The sequence below is a fragment of the Bombus bifarius genome, unplaced genomic scaffold, assembly GCF_011952205.1.
Source record: "Bombus bifarius isolate JDL3187 unplaced genomic scaffold, Bbif_JDL3187 scf7180000008047, whole genome shotgun sequence".
Taxonomy (NCBI): domain Eukaryota; kingdom Metazoa; phylum Arthropoda; class Insecta; order Hymenoptera; family Apidae; genus Bombus; species Bombus bifarius.
Window position 1 is genome coordinate 1,865,782 of NW_022884413.1, and position 19,082 is coordinate 1,884,863.

Consider the following 19,082-nt stretch of genomic DNA (forward strand, 5'->3'; position numbering starts at 1 on the left):
AGAATTATATGATTTATATAATTTATCTATCTTGTACATTACTAAAGATTTGAATAAACGTTTATTTAAAGGTAATCAACCGTTTAATCATCTAATGGCCTGTTCAGCGATCCTAGAATGACTCATCCCAATCCTTTAATGAGAAGTAGCATGGAGGAACTTTGTAACAATGTTCTGAATCTCGAAATTCGAAATTTGTTTCTAATATTCAATTAAACTTTTAAATGTTTCTTCATTCTTCAAGAAAAACTATTTTGTAAGCTAGTAGAAAAATATGATTTTACAGAAGCTGGCACATTCTACCACAACTGTAAGATATTTTATAAAATGTATTTTGTAACGTGAGTTTTTCATCGAAATATCGCGATATGTATGTCATTACATTGTAAATTATTAAAAGTAGAATCACGATTAGACTGTGGATTTTAACAAGGGGGCGGGGATAAACGGAATAGCCGCAATACAACATACGATCTATTTATTATTTACAACAATGTACCAATGTTACACAAAATGTACCACATCGTGTTTTTATTTAAATCACTTATCACACAATTTACAAAACGTCGCTCATTCGCTCGCCATTTAATGTCAGTTCGATAAATGGATTGCATTTAGAACTCGTTCTCAACGTTTTTTCATGGCATCTCGTACTTTTTCGGGCAAAACGATGCACGGAAGGGAGAAATTGCAAATATGACAAATTTGGTGAAAATGAGTTCTTGAACGCTTTAACGTCTTGTGCTTTAAAAAATTCATCCTGTCACTTGATTCGCGACAACGTCGTTCTTTTTCTTTCTATTTCGCGTTGCAATCTCATTTTACGTGTATCGCTATATTATATATTATAATTACGTGATATTAACAATGCAAAAATACCAATACTCTTATTACAATCAAATTCACTCGAATCTGATTGATAATTATATCTAATAAAAATTAATTTCTCTTCACTTTTGTGACGAACCCGCATTACAAATTTTCATTTCGTCGTAAGCGGTTAACCAGATTAGAAAATTTATGCATTCGTCATGTGGTGACAGTCAGATTTATGAAATTCATTTTTGTTTAGTGGAACTTTTACAAATTGTACGAGTACGCTATATTCTTGCTTCGTTCGTCATTTTTCGAAAATTATAATCAAAGTGTTTGTTAAATAACAATAACAGGAACGACGCTTACAGAGCGGGACTAAGTGTTTTTTAATTTAACTTTATTTAAGCGATGTATGATATCTTAAAAAAAAAAGAAAAAAAAGAAGACGAAGGAAAAAATATTTAGACGAAGATTCTATTGACTCGAACAGAGCAGTAGAATGTCAAAAATGTATTTTCTCATATATACGAATTGCAATCAGATGTTTCCCGCTACTCGAAGAAAAATAATGTCCCTTTTAAGAAAAAGAAAAAACGCAGAGATACGTCGTTCCTCTGTTTTACCGCATTTCTCTCTTGTTTCCGTATTTTTTAATTCTTTGGCATTTACCATAGAAATAGGGATTTCTGCACCTTACCATACACGTAAAACGAGACGTTTAATTTTATTGCCAAAAATCGCACACGAAAAAAGAAAAAGAACTATCATCGTCTGAAAGACATACGCGTCCAAAGTTCCGAGATTCGGCTTGTGAATTGCGCGCGTAATTTAAATACTCGAAGCTCGAACGATACGTATCTTCAAGTCTAGTACATCTTGCAAGAGATTCGTTCGCTTAGAATACAGTTTCAATTGGACAACATAAACATTCAACATTTAAAAAATCTAATAAATCTGTACATGCTTTCAACGAGCTTGAAAGAAACATTAAACGTTAGGTCATTTCCATCATATTGTCGATTAGTCCAAGTATTCGTACGTTTATGTTTCAAAAGCATCTGCGTTGTCTCACATGTGCATTCATATATTATCTTTCTTTTACAACAAATAAAATATACTATATATTTTAGTGTAACAACAACTATCCAATCATTCGATATCAAAATCTTTCCCGTTTTTATAATACCACACTTCGGTATTCCACTTTCCCTTGAAATATTAAAACATTAGCAACCATTCGGCCAAACAACGATAGAAAAAATTCGTCAGGAGTAACGAACAAAAGAAAAAAAGAAAAAAAAGAAAGAAGAAATCCTTTCTTTTTTAAAAGAATCTTCGTTATTTTTTCGTAGCAACGAAGCTCGATAAAATCTCCAGTAAAATGTGATAGAATAATCGAATAAAAACAATCTCCGATTGATTGGGGCGTAAAATCGTTAAAATTCATTCGAGCGCGAAAATTTCCAGCGGGAATAAGAAAATCGTACGGCTAACTTTCTAATACGGCCCATAAATTCTTCTTCAATAAAACTTTAAAAGTTCATGCATGCGACCGTGACGAATGGACGTGTTTAGGGTTTCGTTCTCGGCCGCTAAAATCTCGCCCGCGAGAAAGAAACGTACTTAGTTTAAAACCCGAATACAACGATCTCTACTCCTCGCGAATCTTTGATCTGTGTCTTTTAATACTTTAGAACGGATCTGCGTGCTTTTCATCTACCTTGCGTTGCTTTTATTCCGAATATCTACGATTCGATTTGTCGTCCATTGAGGCAAAATTCATTTTTCATTTCTGGTCCTCTGTGCCTGACATAGATTATCCTTAAGGAATATCCTTTTTATTTGCTAATTCTAAATAATCTTTTCTCTAAATTTTCAGCACCAGAAGTATGGAAACTTTTCATTTTGTAAATCAAATTTCAAGACCCGAAAGAGTCGATGAAACTTTGTTCGATGATTTTTAGTTAGTTTCCGAGATTTTTTTTTACTTTGTTAAAAAAAATTCTTTTCTTCGTAATTATTAGCAGAATACTCTGTTTCTAGATTCCCTTGATATTCTTCCAAATTTATATTCTTCTGCTACATTACGCGATCCTTAAATTTCTCTTAAACAGTGCAGCATCTATTCAAGTCTTTCTTATAAATGAAAATAACTTTTCTTCGATTATCATTCTCAATTTCATCCGATCTTGTTATGGCAAAGCAAAGGATGTTCTACATAGACAACTATATACGTAGACGAGAAGCACGCGTTTCTAGCGGTACGCACACAGACGAAGAGCATGGACAGCCGATAAGATGGACGGATAGCTGTTGTGATGTTCCTCTCACTTTTTCCGAGTTAAGAACGAGTCTGGACGATTTATGCCCCGAATTAGAACGCGAACCCTGCCTCACCATGTTTTTTGATTGCACTTTGTCGAACGTAAACGATGCGCATTGCACGGGGTTTACCGAACAAGAAAATCGTGAATTATGTTTCATACGGGCAAGTAGGTACTCGTTGCTTTTAATTCTAACAGATTCGTACGAATCGATCAACGATACACTTTACCGTCGTATCAGATAAGAAAAATCTTAACTCTGATAACGAATTAAGTTTCTTCGCGCAAAATGACCGAATTTTTATAATTAAATTTCTATAATTAAAAAGAAAAAAGACCGAGCAAACAGAGAAGAAACTATATTATTCGATTATTTCACGAATTATTCTCAAAAGTCGGAGAATAATCAAAGAAGCTAAGTTACCACGATCTTACGATAAAAAGTAATAATTTCAGGAAAAGATTCCTTAATCGATCCGACGATTATCGCAGAGACGTTAAAATAGCAAGTTTCTATGATTTTCTAAATTTCAGTACGTCGAAAGAAAAAGGGGTAAACTGGCGGAGAAACAACGAGTACCACGGGTGGATAGTGATTTTGAAATAAAATTACAGTCGATGAGAATGCGTGTACGTGTAAGTACCATATACGATATCCGCTCATATAGGTACACGAACGTGTACACGTAATCTGCACGAGCACCTTCACCTGTGCAATGGACAATTCGCGTGTACTTGTTACACGCGCGTTTAAACACCTACGATCGTGTGGATGCGTCCGCGCTCACGTAACGATACAGAGCGTTTTCTTCAAAATCTATAATTCCTCGAATCGAAGACGATGTTTGAGCTCGATTAATATCTGTTCTACCGACACTGCGCGAATTTTCTGCTCTCTTATTATTCTACTCACATACACATTCGTTTATTATATATACGCATATATATGGAGGATAATCCATAAACCACGATCACTTCAAGTATACTCCGTTTTCGATAACGAAGAAGATAGACGGCGAAGGACGACGATTTTTACAACTTTACGAAGGCAAATGTCTCGCGAGATGAACTCAGGTTTACGCGAGTCCACTCGTCGATTAAAATTCGCTATAATTTCAGCTTTCTTGCGGTTGATACTCTGTAGCTAGAATTTTATCGGTTTATCAAAAAAGACACTGTTATCTTTTGTTATCGATGGTTGCAGTTTTTTGGATGAGAAAAGCAATGGTCAACAATCAACGTAAATAAATTAATTATTCGGTATTAATATAATCGTATGGCGTTGATCGCTCAAAATTTCACATTGAATTGCAAACGTGGCATTTCAGAATTTCTATATGCCAATTGAATCGATTGAATATTTAATTGCGATAGATCGTTCCTTTTGTAAATTATATTTCGAATAACTTTTCAGCCTATTGGTGTCATCGGCATTATGGATATTTCTCCTTTCTCTCTCCTTAAATATAAAAGAGATATTTGAAAGGATCGTAATAAGTGGACCATCCTGTACATCGGTTAAACAAAAGGGCGCGACGTACTTCACGCCGCGTACCACATTGACAGAGTTTCTCTACACTTAGAATACGTTAAGAATCTTCAATTCGGGGTTTTATATACTTTACGTAAACCCTCTGTATAAATATATGTATATAAAAGTAACTCCATAACATACAATAAATCGTATCTTTGTTTGGCACATTTCGTCAACTATAGGATCCGTACAAGTACACCTATTTAGGTACACATACGCTTCTATATATATATTTATATATACATACGCGTATACACCACGTGGCAAGTATATATATACATATATACCAACTCGCTTTAGTCTCTAATAGTCATATATATAATATATATATATATAGTATATAGAATACGTACAAATATTCCATCGGAGTAACGATAGTATGTACCACTTTTTCTTTTTTTTTTTTCCTTACGTGTCATTGTATTTTTTGCCTGTGTGTGTATATATATATATATATTTATATTTATATATCTACATTTATTCTTTACTTTCCGTATTATTCCATTGAGTGTCGTTTATCGATCCTATCTACCTCTAGAAAATTATAAGAGGAACGTAACAATCTGTTATTCTCCGATACAATATAATATATTACGTTTTTCTTTACGTCGTTAAAACGTCACGCGCTTCGCCGAACAGGGAATAGGCTTGGCAAGCGTGGGAGTTGCACTCTCTCGCGAGATTCCCTAGTCTCTTCTGTTCACGATCGTCCCCTTTAACTTCGTTCAGATTAGCCGAGTTACCCACGTTCAAACAATTCGAATTCGAGTAAATCGAAGTTTGCTCGCGGACGCGAGGATTTTACGCCATTTACTTTCTTCTTACTAGGACAGCTTTAATCTCCATTGAGGTGATTTTGCCTTACGTTATACGATATACATCACAGGATAGATTACAAATTACGTTTACAATTATACTTATGGATTTTACAAATTATGTTTATAATTATATAATTAACGTTTCATTTACGTACGCAACTGCTCCCTCCTCTACTTTCCATTAGAAATATTCACCTAAAGACAAATTATCGAATGGAAAGTTAAGTAACTCGACTTGTACGAATTCAAACTTAAAGTCTTATTACTGATCCGTCGAATTCAAGCAGCATAACTAACTTGAACGAAGTTTTTGATCCAAATAGATTTTCGAAAAGAGTACAAATTCGCGTTTCTATGTCATTCTGCTTTCGCATATAATTTCGGAAGCTTGGCGAAAGTTTCCTTTTTCTCAAAAATTCGTCGAAGAGCATTCGTGATGCGCGTAATCGAAAGCACAACTCCATGGACCCATTCAGAAAATCCGGCCCGCAGTCGGAATATATATTATATATTATATATATATTTTTTTTGTGATTTTTTTCTCTTTTTTTCTTCATTTTTACTTAATTATCGTTCGATAGGATTCTTCGTAATTCTTTCGCTTAATCTTTTCTTCGTTTTTTTGTTTTTTCTCATTTTTGTCTAAATAAATATATCCACGAACAAGGCACTGCTCGACAGGCGGAAGTGTGCGCGCGACACCGTTTTTTCGTCGTTGTCGGATGTTCGGATATAATACACTGCGTGGAAAATTTCGCGTCGATCTGTCGAGCTTCTTCGAGCCGTTTCCTATCGCGAAACGTCGGGTAAAAAGTGGTCGGGATGCGTTTTTAGAATATTATCTGCGTAAGTGTGAAGCACTGACGACTCTCGAGCCTCAAGGAAATTCTCTCCATCTCTAATCGCTTGCATCTTGGAGAAAATGGACGTTCCGAAAATCATAACTTTATTGAGAATCAAAAATGTAGATAAGTTCTTCTCGATAGTTTCCTAGCAAATATTATCGTCCTGCTTTTATGTACTTTTTGATTGCGTTTGTCGGTAAAAGAAAGAAGAAAAAAGAAACGAGAGTTGAATTTAAGTTCGTGTGATTATCCCCAAGAACAACTGCGAACGTTGATTGCTATTTTCGCCCTGATAGAAATTGAGAGCGAGATAACGGCGTGGCAGTACACCAGGCCATGTTAACCCTCCTGATACTCGTCGTTTAATTTTTTATAACACATTTGTTATTTATCAAATTAAATTTATTCTTAACAACCGCGGCGGAATCGCTGTATTTAACGATCAATAACCAGAAGCACTTGTCAGAATTCAGAAATTCCTCATAGATAATCATCTTTCAATCTTATTGGAACAACTTATTGTTATTATGATCACTGTTAAAAGAAAAAAGAGATTTGTTTAAACAGCGAAAAAACAGTACTCGAGAATTAAAGATGGATTCGGAAGCAGTCTACAACCACTCATATTACAATTCTCCAAATCTCCAAGATCAATCTCACTATCCATGTTTATCAGAAGAGTTAAACGAGACCAACAGATTTGCCATTATTCTCGGCCCGAATTTCGTTCAGAGTGAACGCCAAACACAGGACGTCGTCAGAGAGCGTTTCGCCCACTGGCAGGTCGGCGTGCGTTATAAAGGGAAGCACTTGGTCCGTTTCTGGGCAACGGTGGATCGGCAGTCGACCTTAGAACCTAGGGTGAAACTCTCCGGCTTGACCGTCTCCTCGACAGAGATCTTGCCGAGTCGCTTTTTTACTCGGAATGGCGTTGATCTCGGGGATATGATCTCGTAAAGATCGCTAGTCCTACCCTGAATCTGAACCCTACCCTTCGGACTGCTTGCCTTCTGATCGATAGGAATAGCGATATCGACTTCAGCGCAGTGATTCTGGCTCATATTCTTCGGAACGTTTTTCTCCGAGTCGCTACCGCGCTCTTTCTCGTTAGTTTCATCGGATGGAGTGTTGAAAACATCGGAGGAATAGCTTTTGGAGTCGCATATCAACGCTACATTCGAGTAATCGACCGCTTCCTCAACCTCCGAAGGCAAATTCCTGGCAGAAGCCAAAGAAATAGCTCTAGCTTCTGGTTTCTGTGGTTTTTCCTCGTCGGCATAGTCCAACGACAAACACTTCTTCTCAAACAGAGCCGGGCCAGGAATTCCTCCATCGGACTCTTTCGTTTCTTCCTCTTTCTCTTTCTCTTTTTGCCCATCTTCCTCTTGCTTCCTATCAAGCTGTCCTTCCTCTGTTCTTTCTAGGGAATTGATCACCCTCGATGGACGGCGAATACTATTTTCCCGTTCAACAGACAGACAGAATTCCTTGTCAGTCAGCAGAATACGCTTAGGCTGTCGAACTGGTTTTTTATCCAGTTCAAGATCCTCTTTCTCCCATGACGGAGTCTTTAGCAAACTTTTCACCTTTCTTAGCTCAGTCAGCAAGTCCATCGTCTCTTGTGACGGTTCGTGGAAGATCCTTCTCTTTGGTCGCCTTATGGATGAATTAGTATCCGAGTCCTGATCACTAGGGTGATCTATTCCCTGTTGTTTCTTCAGTACAGACCTAACTGTACCTCCATGGACTCGTACCACTTCGTTCTTGCTTCCCGAAGTCGAATCTGTTTCCATCTTAGCGGGAGTCGAACTTACTGACTTTGACGCTTCGTCTGTTTTTGACGTAGGATCCTTGGGACTTTTGTCACGAGCATCCGGCACGATGTTATTCGCTTTTAGTCGTTCCTGTTGCCTTCCAATTATGCTCTGAACATTGCCTCTTGTGCGTCTTTTGAAGTCTGCGTACGTTTCAGTAGGAATTTCATGGTACTTAAACTTATCCTGAAGCTGTTTGAACGTTTCTTTGGAATACTCCTGACCTATCCTATGCGCCAGAGAATCCTCCGACGATGCTTCCCTAGTTTTTTCGACATGGTCTCTTTCTTGGTATCCAAGAGAAGCGATAGAGCGATCCTTGGACAAAAGATTATCCGAAGAAATGCCTCTTCTCTCAAACTGCGCCTGTTTGCTAGGTTTTTCACCCTGATCCTTGCCATTCCTGTCTAGCAGGTCCTCATACGTCTGTCTTCTGGTCTTCATTGGCGAATAAATATTTTTCTCCGATGAGTCAGCTTGTGATTCATTTTGATCTGGCAGAACGGATGAGATTGGACGTTTCACTGGCGAATTGGGAACGCTATCTTGCGTCTGTTCAACGGCTTGGGAGTTTTGGATCACCTTTCGATGAATAGGTGTCCTTGGTGTCGATGGATCTCTCTTCAGCAGCCATCTTTTTCTTGGTGAATTGTCCCAGCTATTAAGTTCTTTATCAGAACTGACACTTGCGTTAGTAAAAATGATTTCCTCGCTGGTCGTAACGCGACACATGAGCAATTCAGCTCCATTGCTAGCCCGTTCCTTTGTTTCCAATTTAGGCGACTCTTCCGTCGTGGTGGTAGTATCCAATGGCAAAGAGCTAGGCCCGGAGTCCAGGACATCGTCCAAAGAAGCACCTCTGAGAGGATCTCGAAGTTCCTTTACTTGCACAGTCGATTCTAGATCCTCGGTTTCGAACGAATACATCTTCAACAAAGGACCTTTAGCAGATCTTCTACGTTGAACGTCAAACGATTGCTCCACTCTCATGTTCTTCTGAATCCTTCTCTCTTCCGCCTTCTTCGTTTCCTCGGTCTTCGTCGTTGTTTCCTCCACACACGTTTCATTCTTAATGCCCCACCTTTCATAACGCGGAGTATCGAATATGAATTTATCCAACGTCTTCGACGAGCCAATTTTGTCCAAGAAAGGTTTCTCCACCGCCTTGCTAGGCCCGATTTTCTCCAAGTAAGGCTTGCCTGTTATCTTAGGCGCAAGCTTCGCCAGGAACGGCTTGTCCTCCGTCTTCGAGATGCCGATCTTCTTCAGAAACGGTCTTTTCTTCTCCTTACCCTCTTTCTCGAACGATCGATCGTTTAATTTCTCGCTGCTATAGTTCGATGAGTTGTCGCTGCTCTTAGATCGCGCCCGTTTATTCCTCGGGTGTGGCGTTAACGGGGTCCTGGGTGTTCTCGGCGTGAGGGACGGACTGGGCTCCTGGTTCGGGCAGGTTTCGTCCAGCAGAGCGATGGCGTCTCTCAGATCCATGTACGCCTTCCTAGGTGCGGTACTCGCTGGACCAGGTCGTGGTACCTCGCTGTCGATGCTGCTATTCCTCGTGGACGTGCTTTCCGGCTTCATTTCCGTGTCCATGTGCGAGTACGAGGGATACGAGCTCCGATCGCCCATGGGCCCCGGCGAGGAATCTATGGTAGGGTAATCCTCGAGGTACCAGGGCGTTACACCGAGGTCTTCTGGTCTGGCCGCGGTACTGTGAGCCGGAAGCATCGGGATCTTACTGATGGCGCCTCTGTTGCTGCCAGAACCCGTTGACTGTTGATCGGTCTGTGTGGTACTCGAGAACGTACCAGATATACTGGCTATCTCGATCGGGGTGCTGGTTATCGCCACTTGCCGACGATAACTGGTACACGTGGCGAAATACGGAAGCGCCGGACGCGCCGTTTCGACGATGACGCGACCCTGGGCGCACGGGACCATTGGCTCCCCGTCCGCCGGGGCTTCCTCCGGAGTCAACGGCAGCGCCGCCCCGCGACCGAACTCAATGAACCACAGCTCGTCCCTCAACTCGCTTTCTCACTTTTTCTCGTTCATGTCTTTGTTCAGGTAGTGGAGCACGTAATGTAGCACCAGGTCGTAACAATATTTGTACTCGGTCTGCAACAGTTTCGAGCACGATTTAAATGATAATTAAATTGCTCGTAACATGAAAAATAATCCTCCTTTTTAAACGGAATCTTAAGACAAGTTTAACAGGTAGAAAATATCGACAATTTTGTATCGTACACAGATACTTGTCGTTCGATTTAAATTGATTTTTAGTTAATCTCTTTTTTAAATTTGGAACTCGCGACAGTTAAAAGTCGAAGAAGCGAATGTGCCGAGTAACTTGCTTCGCTTATAACCACTCACCATGTTCTCGACAAGCTGAGGTCTATGTCTGCGTACAGTTTTAACTGCTTGGAAAATGTCCACTTCCCCATGTTGAATCACTTGTTCTATACACGCGTTTGCGGCGCAATATACACCGCAACGACTTCTGCCATCTGGGGAGACCACAGCGACCGGTCCATAGTCGGTTCGTTGCCTCCACCTCTCCACCATATTCATCAACTCGACCAGACTGTTTGTCGACGTTGGAACTTTGTGACCCATAGGCCAACACGTCAGTTGGAACAACTGAACCGTCTTCGGTGGTGCTTTCACGCCTGCCATCAGCTCGGTCAGTGACACGATTTTCTTGTTTATCCTAAAAATCTATAGAACCATATGATTATTTTCTAGAATCTATCGTCCAAATCGTATTCAAACGTCGGTGAGAGATTGAATAAAAATTATATATTATATTCCAGGCGGTAGCCACTCGAGACTTCAAGAGTTTGAGAGAAGATATTTTCTTCGATGGCGTGGACAACTTAATTTGGGAAAGCACCAGCCTAGTAAGCGAAAGATTCGGATTCGAACCTCGATCCGGCAACCCGTACTAGTTAGAAAACTAGATCGCCCAAGAAAATGTTTTTAGATGTCTTCTTAAACTCCGTAGAGAGAATTCAAAGCGTGTAAAAGAAGGAGCAGCAAGCTGTTTCTCACCCAGGTCTTGATGTTCGTGTAGTGGTTGTGGCTGATGTGATCAATCGTAAAAACGGGTCCGTATTTCTTCGAGTGTTTTCCCTCGGGCCAGAAACTGGGGAAGTTGGTGGAGCCTGGGGGAGGTACGCAGAGTACCACCACGGCTGAACACTCGTAATCGTAAACCAGGGACCAAAACTCACCGCACGTGTGTCGAAGAGGCCATTCCGTAACGATGTATTCCCTGGGCTTCGTGTAACCCTGTCGAGAACGATCATTTAAGAGAAAAAACGACGATGTTCGCAGGAAATGAACAGTAGTTTATATAATAGAGCGGACGTGGGATGAAGATTGACGAAAGAAGAGATCTTTCCCTATATAGCAATTTGGTTCTACGTGGAGTTTAAATTTGGTGCGCGTTGCATGAAATGTAATTTTTATCAGAGAGGATAACGAACAACCTTTTATATGGGAATTTGAATAAACCTCCGTTAATCTCTAATTGTAGGAAAACAATACACAAAGTTTTATTACAATAGAAGAATTAGCTATTAGAGAAGATTGAAATATGGACATTTAGATATATAGATTGTACACTTACGTCCACGAAGACAGCATTTATATAGTCAGTGTAACTGTTACCCTGGAAGCTGGTGAGGTATGGTCGGAAGTTGTCAGCTAAAGTGAGAAATATTAGTTCATGAATAAAGATACGATCGGCTCGCGTTAAATATTACACCCATTATTTATACACATATACACACACACGTAGAAGGGACGTTTACGCATTATATTTCGAAATAATTTTATATTTTTCTGACATAAAGAAATATAACACGATAAAGATTCCAACGTGTAGAATATAACTCTTCCAAAATCGCCAATTATTTCATTTCCAAAAAGAAAAACAAGCGTATGCTCCTTTTTTTTTTTTTTTTGAAAAATGCAAGTATAAGGTACACAAGAAAGTTCACGTCTGGAATCTATGTATAATACGAGTAACAAATTCATATCTGTTTACAAATATCCCCCGTATAGTTTCTGAAAAAGATATAAAAATTGATAGGGAAATGAAATATAGAGTCTCTAACGCAGTATCCGCATATGCGCGACATGCATTTTTTACAGTGTAGTAAAAGCGTTTCCTTTCTTTTTTCGTTCATCGGAAAAACATTTATACGATGTTTTATCGGTGGAAACTTACGCGGCACAACCAACACGTCTCTGTTCTTTTCCCTGTTATCAGCCCTGTGGCCTCCAGCGCAATCTCCGATCGTAAAGCGCGGCGTCTGCTTACAAATTTGCTGATATTCCCGCTGATATTCATTCATTTTAGTTATTGGATTTTTTACGCTCTTCTGCTTAAGACGTTGCGACAACTCTGAGACCGGAAACCACGAGATGCCACACACCACAAACTCCTCCAGCGTGTCGTACACGAATCTATATTGTTCCTGCATAATAATAAATCTGATTATTGTAAAATGTTGGGCAACATCCATGTTTACATGTTATTAGCTATTTTCCATCTCTTTTATTTTTTTTTATAAATAATACGAAATATTCATAATTCGTAATTGGCAGACTACAATTCTTATGAAATATTCATACTGTTGTTGAAGATAATTTGAATATTTATAATAGAGCATAGGATATAAAAGGAAATCACCGTTGAATGGAAAATTCATTGTAAAACATCTAATATAACGATAATGAAAAATAGAACTAATAACAAAATAATAATTATTGAAGTAAACATGAGAAACTTTTTCTAGAGATTCCAATAATCTATATATTGCGATAAACAGTGGAATCAACAGAACTCGTCAAAAGGCGAAGCTCAATCTCCTTAAACCAGCATCTTGTGTCTCGTCGCTCGAACGAAACCATAAATAAGAAGACGATCGATATTATGAATTTACCAAGTTCTCGATAAGTCCTCTTCTGCTTTGCCGCAACTTTTTCAAATAGCCAAAGACGTCGAAGGCATCTTCTTCCTCGGCCAATTCCATATTCGCATCTATCGCCAGGTACACGCCTGATCTTCCACCACCATCGCTTCATTTTTTCAAAAACATAACGTTTCTTTCGTTCAACGATTTATCAGATTGGAAAGCATCGTAAGCTATCAAATTGGAAATTACACGAAACCATCGAAATTCATATCGATGGAAATACTTACTTGCAATGGACCACCATAGGTCCAGACTCGTTCTTTATGGTGGAGCCGACTACCGCTCTCACGCGTCGACGGAACTCTAAAACCGCGTTTCCGAATGGACACGTATGCGAGTGCCATTCTGTGTAGTGGAATTGCAATAACGTTCGTTCTTCCGTGACTTCCTGAAACGTCGAATAATAATTTTGTCTTTACCTTTATCCCCTTTTTGTATCTTTCCATTTTCTATTTTCTATTTAGCTCGATCTTTTGGAAACTTTATCGAGCTTCTAAATGATGGGAAGCGAATTTGACGGGACTCGAAGTGGTTTACATTTTTATCTTTGGTAAAGGAATTTTGATAAAATTTGATGTTTATCGCGTTTGAAAGTCTGCAGAGAATTATTTCAACCTATCGGCGATTTCGCTATTACGTTCTCGCGTTTATTTCACGCGAAATATCGACAGTTTCGTCGTGAATATTATTCACGAAGCAGCAACGTTAGAGAAATTTTGCGCGCTTTAACGCGCCATTAAAATATTTCGCTATCGTTATAAATTCGAGACATTTTGAGCGAGATAATGCGTACGTGTCGTCGGCAGTTCAACTCTCGCAGCACGAATTTTAAACGGCTCTCCGCTATAAGTTACATGCACGTCAGTCAAGTTGACGAATAAATCATGTTTCGTCATAGTGAAGCCTTTGAATTCGCGTTAAAGATTTCCAACAGCTTTTCTAATTTCCAATGTGTGACACAAACTAACTGTTCGGCTTACAGTTCTTTCGAAACAGAAACAAAAATTCAAATAAAATATTATCGTTCAAAATGAAATATTTCGTATTTCGCTACTTTATACCTAATACCCTAAGTTCGTTACTAATCTCCAAAATACATAAAATGTTTTATAATTTTTACTTTGAACCACTCTGTAAAAATTAGTTCTATCTTAACTTCGTCACCTCTGTATCGTCCATTATCCAATATTCTCTCCCTCTCTCTCTCTCTCTCTCTCTCTCTCTCTCTCTCTCTCTCTTCACGAAGATTCGATATTATATCAACTATAGCGCGTTTCATATTGCAGAACACAAAGTTCACGAAACCAGGCTAAACTACCGAGTTCCTGTAGCGCATTCACACGACGCAGCAACCGAGTGCTGAATTATGCTCCCTGAGGAATTATCACGCACAATGACGCAACAATGCTACTCGACGACAATCTTGTCCCGTTTAGGATGTTCCTTGCTTGTCGAGCATTATGTACCCTTCGCTATTCACGGAATGAGATTGCAACGGAGCGGCGGCGTATTAAATTTTCCGCCGCCAGTAAATCTCGAGACCGATTATTGCCTCGCTTTTATCGCGATTTATAGCGAACGTCTATAGTAACGCATCAAAACGAGGCTTTCTTTTCTCGATGAGCGAGCAATTCTATGCTTCGATCCACTATATTCCACCGTATCGAATACGATTACTTTATGAAACTTCTTCCTCGAACCTTTCCAACTAGATAGAAAATCAATTTCCCAGGGTTTAAACAAAGAGTAACTCTCTTCTTGTTCTACGACTGTGGTAGATGCCATACGCGATGATGATTTCGTGTTTATATTTTTCTACCTGGCCGATGTTCCAAACTAAGCACACAGAATAAAATTACTCAGAATAAAATTACCCTCTATAAGACCGTAATAAAACCTGCGTAGACCTACGGAATCCAACTATGAGGAACAGCAAGTAACTCCAACGTTGAAATGCTTCAACGCTTCCAATCGAAAACGCTAAGATCCATTATAAATGCACCCTGGTATGTCACCAACGAACTAATACATCGCGACCTCGAGATACCAACAGTCAAAGAGGAAATAGCAAACTATAGCGACAGATATAGCAAAAGAGTCGACAAACATCGAAACCCCCTAATTACCGGACTACTCGATACGTCGAACCAGATCCGCAGGCTGAAGAGACACTACCCGGTAGACCTAAACGCTAGATTCGATTAGTTATCTAAATTAAATAATATTTACTTATTTATAATACTTACTTATAAATTATACTTATCTATAATGAGCATTAACTTATCATAAATAATTAGCCATGTCACTGCGCCAGGCCAGAAAAAATTACTGAAAATTCTCAATGCGAGAATCGATTGGAAATATTAATAAATAAAAAAAAAAATATTTTTCTACGACCGTACGGTTTACTTTTATCCGAAAAACGTTCCAAACCGACGATAACTTTTCATCGAGAACATCTGAACGAAACAGAACTGAAGAAGAATGGAAATATTCGTTCGTCGTTTCAAGCAGCACGTTCGAACGGCCAGGATGAATGGCACGGCAGAGAAATTATACAAAGCAAGCATCGTACAACGAAACGACTCGTCATAGTTAAAACAGGGCAGACGTCGGTGAAAATTGGAGAGATCTCCTTGTTTTCACCCCATTTCCGTCGAGTTAATAAAATTAAGCCTTGCGTAACAGTCGTTCGAGTAAATTCATCATTCTCTTCTCGCTTAGTATCGTTTTGTATTCACCCACTTTCAGAAATGGCTACCGGTTTCTCCCCGGTTAATTCCGCTAACTTTTTACCAACTTTCTCACCCGGCAGCGAAATTCACAGACTCAAGCTGAGACCAAACCTTGCGTTACTTTACCTTTCGCTACAGCCACGAGTTCCGAGTTTGCACGATCTTGTGCCAGCCGAGACTTCATTACCGTATTGGGAGATCATTCGACTCTGCGGTCCTTTTACATTATACAGAGTGCAATTCGTGTCACGTAATTTATGGTGATTCGCGGAGGGAAGACTGGGAAAAGAATGCCGGAGTTTGCGATCGATGGCAAGGAATTTCTTCGAAGAGTCGCGAATTTAAGGGAGAAGAGACGATAACGACGATGAGATAGATAAGACAAAGGAATAGCAACAACTATAGAATAATATCGATTATTACGCTCTGGCTTTTTATGTAAATTTATATCTTTACGAGGTAGAGATATTTTTTAAGCAAAAAATTTCACGGAGAAACGAGGAGACAATCGTAGAACGAAGATTTCGAAGTTTCTAAATATCGCGAGTACCTTCTTTTCGATAATTTATACAGGGTGGTTGGTAACTGGTGGTACAAGCGGAAAGGGGGTGATTCTACGCGAAAAAAGAAGTCGAAAATATAGAATAACAATTTTTCGTTCGAGGCTTTGTTTTCGAGAAAATCGACTTTGAATTTGCGCTCGGTACGCGCGCACTTTATCGCGTCTCGTTATAACGGATCTCACTGCAACATTTTCAGCAATTTTTGTAATAATAAACTTTACGATTACTTCGTATTATTTCATTATGTATTCCTAATTTTCCGTTACGGCAAAAACAAACTTAAACCGCGATAATATCCATCGAGACAACGATCTAAAGTGAGATCCGTTATAACGAGACGCGATAAAGTGGACGCGTACCGAGCGAAAATTCAAAGTCGATTTTCTCGAAAACAAAGCTTCGAACGAAAAATTGTTATTCTACATTTTCGACTCCTTTTTTCGCGTAGAATCACCCCCTTTCCGCTTGTACCACCAGTTACCAACCACGCTGTATATTTTGCACATTGCGTGTATCGCATATATTTTTGCGTAAACAAATGTACAAATATTCGCAGTTTATTAAGGGTAAAATAACGAAAATAATACGAGTAAAGGTAACAACGATAGAAAGAATAAAGTTTGAAAATATTCGGAATATTAGTCACGAAGGGTCACGAAGGAATGCAAAGATACGAGGTATCAGAGATTCGAATTACTATGGGATAATCGTCAGAAAAATATTCAGATTTTCTCAAAAGTGAATAGAGAAGCGTATTAAAAATGCAAACACGTGGAATTGGGTCGCAGGATTCTCGAAGAAAAATTCAGTCTCGAGACGTTTATGCGCGTTATTTATTTCCCTGAGTCTCGCCGTTACTCTGTCTATACGCTATACATTAGTTTACCTGTTTGATAAATTTTATTTTAATGGTATCCATCGAAGCATAATTTTTACTTTCGATTACATACACTCGACCAGAGTAATACGATTAAGGAAATAGTAATTCGTAATTTATCGCGAATCTAAATAAAAAAAAAAAGGGAAAAGTTTTAAAGCGCTATTTAGAAAAGGAAGCGGAAAACGTTCTTCGTCATTCAACGCAGTCTACCACTTAAATTCGTAAAACATGTTCAATTTACGACTGAGGAGCTGCGAATATTAAACTCACGTATAAAATACATTATGTTGTTGGCGCCGATGTTTCACGCGTAGCATATAGATCCGAGAAACGCGGGATATGTAGATGGGAAAAGGAAACGTGGAAATACGTGCTGAAAGGATGCGGTAACGAAATGTTGCGAGAAAGAGCAGACGAGACAGCGCGTTTCAGATAGGAGAGAAAATCAGGGACATTCTAAAAGGTGGATGATAGAGATAAGGAAAAAGGAAGGTCAAAGGTCGAAGATCAAACGGTTTCGGAGATAAATCGGTGGCAAGAAACTCTATTGTAAGCCAAAGGGTACACAAATAAAGATTTACGTATCTAACGATAAATCTTTGACAAGAATGTACACACCATGGACCATAAATCGCGATGCAAGTGGATCGAGAAAGAAATTCTATGCGTTAAAATAAGACAGGAATCAAGAATAATAAAATTTCTTCAGGGACTTCGTATTTCAGAAAGATGCGTTTCAAAACAATAGTAATTTAAGAATATACAAATATACAACCTAACTTATTATAACGTTTGGTAGGCGAAGTCTGCTCGATTATATTCGCAAAAGTATAAAACTGATACGATACAGCGTGTCAGACAAGTAGATTTCTCTGAAAAACGAAAAATCTTCCCACGTAATTTTGTTATTCTTGATTTTTCTGTTATTTTTCGCCGTACAATCTTCGTCGCTCTATTTATAACACGATTTATAGCTCACCCTGTGTAAGGAGAAGAACACTCACGTCATTGTTATTCTTCTTGTAAAGTCTTATCGTCCGTATGTGAAAATTGGCCAGCTCTTCCTCCTTCAGCACGGAAACACCGATACCGCCATATTCTTCGTCCTTGTCTTTGCTCGCTGGCCAATACTGGACGCACATCACCTGAAATCGATTCGTACGATGTTCGTTATCATTCGACGGATGTGTAGTTTCAGCGGAAAATAGCTCGTACATATAGGACAGTTTGATAAAATGTACGTGTGTCATCCAGGACGAATGTTTGAGAATTTGCGAGGACGAGGTGCGGTATATTTGAAGATCGCGAGAGGCAAGATTTGTATTGGGTATACGGAAAGATGATGGAGATTCGTGAAACTGAGTTTGCCTCGAGTACGACCTAAAAACGGAAATATTGAAATATTTAATAGGAAATTTATTTCTCCGATGGAAAAATAGACATTGGCGAAAGTCGAAGGCTCGAATCGAATGTCACTCGAAAATGAAGAGTCGTTTGGATGTTTGATAAAAAAGATCAGTTAGCATTAAGTAAGAAAGGTAGAAACTGACGAGAATAAGAAGAATTGGTAGAAATAAAAAATAAGGGAAAATCGAAAATGAAATTATGTCGCGTGTAGTTCGAGAAGAAAATATTCAAACACGTAACAATTAATTAATATTTGGCGAAATAGGAATTCGTAAAAACGAAGAATCCAGATATATCTGGATATCGATCGAAAAGAAAATATTCAGATATTTCATAGAAAATTCAGTAAATAATCGGAGAA

At 38.9% G+C, this 19,082-nt stretch overlaps 2 protein-coding genes across 8 annotated transcripts in view; both read right to left on the minus strand.

Annotated features, from left to right (window-relative positions):
- Positions 1–461: 461 nt before the first annotated feature.
- LOC117207904 (microtubule-associated protein futsch-like) lies at positions 462–10,119 on the minus strand. Its single transcript, XM_033448609.1, has one exon. The coding sequence runs from the start codon at positions 10,090–10,092 to the stop codon at positions 7,132–7,134; it is 2,961 nt and encodes a 986-aa protein (XP_033304500.1). The 5' UTR covers positions 10,093–10,119; the 3' UTR covers positions 462–7,131.
- An 8-nt stretch (positions 10,120–10,127) lies between these two features.
- Positions 10,128–19,082, minus strand: part of LOC117207906 (receptor-type tyrosine-protein phosphatase kappa) — a 107,601-nt gene continuing 98,646 nt past the window's right edge. For all 7 annotated transcript variants that reach the window (XM_033448619.1, XM_033448617.1, XM_033448614.1 and 4 more), the window contains 8 exons: positions 18,319–18,459; positions 13,364–13,524; positions 13,104–13,239; positions 12,386–12,635; positions 11,783–11,859; positions 11,203–11,442; positions 10,525–10,869; positions 10,128–10,269 (listed from right to left, as the gene is read on the minus strand). In XM_033448619.1, coding sequence (XP_033304510.1) covers positions 10,189–10,269; positions 10,525–10,869; positions 11,203–11,442; positions 11,783–11,859; positions 12,386–12,635; positions 13,104–13,239; positions 13,364–13,524; positions 18,319–18,459 — 1,431 coding nt within the window. In that variant the 3' untranslated portion in view covers positions 10,128–10,188. The remainder of the gene's footprint in view (positions 10,270–10,524; positions 10,870–11,202; positions 11,443–11,782; positions 11,860–12,385; positions 12,636–13,103; positions 13,240–13,363; positions 13,525–18,318; positions 18,460–19,082) is intronic.

What these genes read in the sequence shown, in the direction of transcription:
- LOC117207904 (XM_033448609.1), bottom strand. Translation starts at nt 10,092, where the DNA reads ATGGTCCCGTGCGCCCAGGGTCGCGTCATCGTCGAAACGGCGCGTCCG.